Here is a 5,407-nt window from a genome sequence, read left to right as displayed (position 1 = left end):
TGTGAAATGGCAGCTTAAATATACAATCGTCGCAACAATGGAATTTCATTTATCAACAACAGTAGAATTGATACCTAGCGCAGTGGCGCATCCAGACCTTGAGCTAAGGAGTGGGGGGGGGGCGGTATCCAGACCTTGAGCTAAGGGAGGGGGGGCGCCGGTTTTTGTTTTGCTTGCCCTGCCTGCTTTTCTTTCTTCTGCGATTCTTTTTTACCCAAAATAAGGGGGTGGGCCCCCGTCCCCCTCCCCTAGATCCGCCACTGTAGAGAACTGATGCTTTCAGCTTTGAAACAAGCAACGAATAGACCACCCAAAGGATTGACGATTCCCGGAGGAGACTGCCATATAAAAAGAACGGGGTCCTCGTCGTAACTTTTAGATTTGAAAGAGCGCTTTGGTACCAGGCCTCTTGGAGTGTTCAGCCATAGCGGGAACTTTTGCGGTACCTCTTAGGGTATTAGCCAGAAAAAAAAAAAATATCTTTCAGGAGATATTTCAAAATCAACTCATTTACGAGTAGAAGGTGTTCGAAGCAATCGTCTTTATTGCCATTGAAACTGAGTGATAGCTGATGTGTTGTTTTATAATTGGTACGTCTTACGTCAAACCACGCCCACAAAACAGGATCTTGGTACCTCTCAGACCTTTCCTTTCCGACCAGCACCCCCGTCTTTTTTATATGGGAGCCTCTCTCCCCCACAGGAGACGATTTCTTCATGATATTTTACTTCTTGCTACTTCTGTATTACAAACTCTCAACCTCCATCCTACCAATAATTTCGCTTTTTTGTAATGAACATACCTCCGGCGACAAACCCTGAAAGAAAGAGGGAAACAATGAATCAGCTACTAATCACTACTAGCGATAGTGGCTGGTGTTTAAACCAATTAGTCAAAAGCGTTTAAGTCACACTGCTTGAACAGGGCAATTATACATTTACGCATTAGGATAAGTCTGGGTAATCACTAAAATGTTGACGAGAGATATTGGGAAATAATTTCATGCGCGTGGAGGCTTGGGAAATTATCTGAATTTTAGCAAAACAAAAGTGAAATTATTTCTTAATTTTAGGAGTAGACTACTTGATTATTTTTTAATATTATGGGTAACAAATTGATGGTTTGTTAGGAACAAGTGTTGACCAGCTTATGGGAAAGGAAGGTTTCCGAAAGGTGAATAAGAGCAGGAAACATGTTCTGAAATCCCGTTTATTTTCCGATGTGTTCCCGCTAAAACTTCATTAACTTCGAACCCCTTGGGCTTTACCAAATCACCAGGGAGCAAGATACATGACATCGATTAACAAATCAGGAGACACACATGGGACTGGACTGGCTATTTACGCTGAGAAGAAAACTATCCGACATTGCCCGCAATGCCCTCCGTTGGGGTCTATGAAAGGAGGCACATCATGTGCCTCAAGGAGGGGAGATCCATAGAAGCTGGAGGCCTGGCAGCTGCTGAATTCGTCCTGGGGCCGGTGAGAAAAAAAAAAGCTAGGTATAGAAACAGACGAGTATGAAAGGAGTTTAACAGGGGGGTACTTGCGTTAGTTACATCGCTGAAAATATTGTTTCCTGGAAAGCTCTACAGAAAACAATTGTATTTTATAGTTACTAGTGCAGTTTTGTCCGTCTTTGTAAAATCCCTCTTTGCAGGCGCAGACATAAGATCCCTGGGTATTGTTACACACTGCATTGGCGTCACAATCAGGCCGAATTGCGTTGGCACACTCATCTATATCTAAAAGAACAGAAATGAATTTCCTTATAACTACTAGGTTTCTTTGAAGTTCTCTCGATCAGAATAGAATGCTTCACTCTCCATTAGACTTTATTTTAAGTCTTTTGTGGTTGTCGGTAGTCCTGGATCCGGAGCGAGCTTGCTGACCTCTTCCTCACCGCGCTTCTCGGCTATGGGTTTTAAGCGTGGCGGGGGAGATTTTTGTCGCTCCGAGTTCGGCTTTCGCAGTTACATTTGTGAGCAAATCTAAAAACGCGCCTGGCTTTTGCCCTTTCCGAGTTTAATCCATATCTAAAACACTGGCTACTCAGAGCCCGTCAACAATACGCCGTAGAGATTTAATAACGGCATTTTCACTTTGAAAACGCATCACATGTTTTCCGTCCACACTATGCTGGAGGAATTTTGGATTTGTGTTTGAGGAAGACTCTGACAAGGACATCACATGATTATCGTGACGCCATCGTTTTCGAAAGCTGCGTTTTCAAAATGTTTTCCGTCCAAACTAAACCTCACTAAAAGTCAGCGTTTTCAAATTCCTCCCGTTTGGAGCGTTTTCGTCGAGCTCCGGTTTCCCTTTCCGGCGGATTAGTGTGGACGGTGCTAGCCTAACTGTAGAAAAACAGCTGTGTTTTCAAATTTCTCCAGCATAGTGTGGAAAGGGACTCAGTAGAACATTACGCACAGCTCTTTGTTTAAATATACAACTTACCCGTGCAGGTTATTCCATCGCCAACAAATCCATCTTTGCACGTGCAGTTATACGATCCCGGTGTATTGGTACACACAGCGCCGTTAACATCACATTTGTGTGTTCCGTTGGTACACTCGTCAATATCTAACACAATAAAAAGACTGCTATGGCGACAATTGTTATTAAGTTGTCTCACCGGAGATAATTGTTATTATATTCCATGTGATCTCCTAGCATGAATTGCCTTTTAAACTTTAGCTTTTAAGCAAGGTCCGACAACAGCAGCAGTAGTAATTGTAACAACAAAAGCAACAACAACAACAATAATGGTAACAGCAACAGAAATTAAAGCCAAATTTACAGTTACGCTCCCTGTTATAACTTCTCATTCTTGGTATCTAAGTCCCCGATCAAAATTTTCATTGCTAAGTTGAGTAAGACCACTTATTGCAATAGAATGTATTAGTACCGTTTTCACAGTCATGGCCAGTAAATCCGGGAATACACAAACATTGGTAATCTCTGTCTGTAAAACCGGCCTGGCAGGTTGCGCTGTTCTGGCAAGGCTTCTTTGCACAAGCATTCTTCAACGAAAAGAACAAAAATAGCCGTTACAACAGTGACATGCATTGACGATATTTAACAATTAATACACATAAACTATAAACACTAATTGCTTTCCACACGACTGGAAATTAAATGTTGAAAAATTCCCACGATCATGAACTGTAACGCCATCGTAAACTTGTCTTTCTTGGAGAGTGGATTTGATGTGTACTTCTCAAACAAAGGAGATCCCAACCGTGACGGTGTTTGGATACCTGATCTTAATTACCATAGATTTTTACGATTTTATTTCTCCGTTTTCTCCTTAGCTTTAATTTCAATTGAGAAGACATATCAAACACTCAAGACAGTGTTTGACCACATTTCCAAACACCTCGAAGTTCGTCGTATTTTCAACTCTTTTCTCGGTGTTTGGAAATGTGGTCACGGTCTTTCGTGTTTGATATATTACATGATACCGAAATCTTGCCAACTACAGCCTCAATGCTTGGCTTTTGCTTAAATTTCAAACGAAAATGGCTTTAGCATAAAATACTAATATTATATGGCGCGTTAATGTCAACGGGGCAAGATATATTTATAACAACCATAAGCACTGCTGTTTTTCGCCTCAGTTCTCCAAAAGGCTTAGATGTTTAGCCTCAACACGGGATTTTGAACTCTTGAAAAGATCCTGCACAAGGTTTCGAAGTCGAGACCAAAACACCTCCATAACCTTTTCAACGTTTAAGATTTCAAACTGAAGTTATTACCTTCAACTTTTAAATTTCATGCTTACCTCAGCTCCGCGATACACATAATTTTCGTTCTTCGAGAGGTCGCCTGAGTGTTCGTTGTCGTGTTCATATGTGGCGTTATTCAGATCGCATTTGTGTTCTCCATTGTTTTTAAAATTATAACTGACGCAGTTTGGCTCTAGGTAACATTGCATTTCACAGAAATCCTCATTCATGACGCCAATGGTACGTATCACGTGATTATTCAGCCGGTGACCATGGATTGGAGCACTTGTGAATCTCAAATTGCGACAGTGACCTGAAGAAAGTAAATATTGGCATGCTATCCCTATATTCAAATATAACTTTTACGATAAATATGCGGCCACTTAGCCTGTGAACGCAGATGTATTTCCGGCTGTCGCTTGTCTCCGCCGAAAATGACGTGTTACTTTATAGGCGGAGACAAGCGACTGCGGAAATACGTCTGCGTTCGCAGGCTAGCGGCCATTTAACCACCTGAAATTCGGCTGGCCATTTTCGAGCCAAAGCTACAGTGTACCCGAACAAGTACATTCATTACTCAAGGTAATCGAAAGTAAGTGTAAAAGTAAATCTTAGTGGTCATGCATTAGCTATACAAGCACTAAGCTTAGCTAGTTTACAGGCATGTCACTAAAACAAATTAAGGAAACAAATATTAAAAGTAAACATAACATCGTTAAAAATCCTAACTGGCAAGGGGCAGACCAGTTGCCTATTTACAAAGCTTGACCGAGGATTTGAACTCAGGACTACCGAGAAACAAATCCCGCTAGTTGCAGGGTGGAGGCCTCGAACCCGGGACCTTTGGATCACAACACCAGCGCCCTAAGCCACTCGGACACGCTGCCTCCGCTGAAAACCCACTGACAAGCCAAAAATTTGTTATTACCTATTTGTTCTCAGTGCAAATCAAGCTTGGAGAGCTGTTGTCCTCGTTGTCCCTAATTCGGTCTTAAACTGAATGCCACGAGGTCCATTCATAGTTCTGTAAGACAGTCATGTACTGATGGTGGATAGTTACTCAAAAGAGCGAAAGTAGGCGGTTGAGTAATACTTTAACTCTGTCGGCGTCGTTTTTAGCGCGCATCTAATGAAATTTAACCATAATTCTTGAATTTAAAACTTTTTATTTTGTCAATCTGACCTCGCCGATAGCATGATGACTAATTGTTATTATCATTTTATTTTATATTTTCTTAATTCAGTAATAATATGCATGAAAAAAAAACTCGATTCAGATTGGCAGAAAGCAGTGCAGTTCAAGTGTAACACCAGTACAAAACGTGTAACACCAGTGCAAATTACACATTGTAATTCTGGATTATGATTAACTGAAATACAATAGGAAATTTTCTAAGCCAGTGATATCTCGTAAAATGATGACGAGAATTTTGCGCGGAAACTTTGAAAAAAGTTTTCTCGAATGAGAAAATGGCTTCAAGAAAGATCTTGCGGCACTTCCTCCACGCGAATTTTTTCATGTTTATATTATAAATAAATAATAATACGGTTTTTCGAGTTCAATTTGGAATTAATTTGCACTTGTGAGTTTTTCAAAAAGCTGAAATTGCACTCGCCGAAGTGGCTCGTGCAATTTCAGCTTTTTGAAAAACTCACTCATGCAAATTAATTCCAAATTGA

The 5,407-nt window shown here is 40.8% G+C and overlaps 1 protein-coding gene across 3 annotated transcripts in view; it reads right to left on the bottom strand.

The window, feature by feature from the left end:
* Nucleotides 1-123: 123 nt before the first annotated feature.
* LOC145488874 (uncharacterized) overlaps nucleotides 124-5,407 on the bottom strand; it is a 16,030-nt gene continuing 10,746 nt past the window's right edge. For 2 of the 3 annotated variants that reach the window (XM_081467702.1, XM_081467701.1), the window contains exons 2-5: nucleotides 3,784-4,040; nucleotides 2,908-3,022; nucleotides 2,457-2,582; nucleotides 1,015-1,744 (exon numbers count right to left, since the gene is read on the bottom strand). In XM_081467702.1, coding sequence (XP_081323828.1) covers nucleotides 1,551-1,744; nucleotides 2,457-2,582; nucleotides 2,908-3,022; nucleotides 3,784-4,040 — 692 coding nt within the window. In that variant the 3' untranslated portion in view covers nucleotides 1,015-1,550. Of the gene's footprint in view, nucleotides 818-1,014; nucleotides 1,745-2,456; nucleotides 2,583-2,907; nucleotides 3,023-3,783; nucleotides 4,041-5,407 lie in introns of those variants that run through there. The other variant, XM_081467703.1, reaches the window with a different exon arrangement.

The sequence above is a fragment of the Orbicella franksi genome, chromosome 6, assembly GCF_964199315.1.
Source record: "Orbicella franksi chromosome 6, jaOrbFran1.1, whole genome shotgun sequence".
In the NCBI taxonomy this organism is placed as follows: Eukaryota; Metazoa; Cnidaria; class Anthozoa; order Scleractinia; family Merulinidae; genus Orbicella; species Orbicella franksi.
The sequence above is the reverse complement of the archived record's forward strand: the minus strand, read 5'-3'. Positions and strand labels throughout refer to the sequence as shown.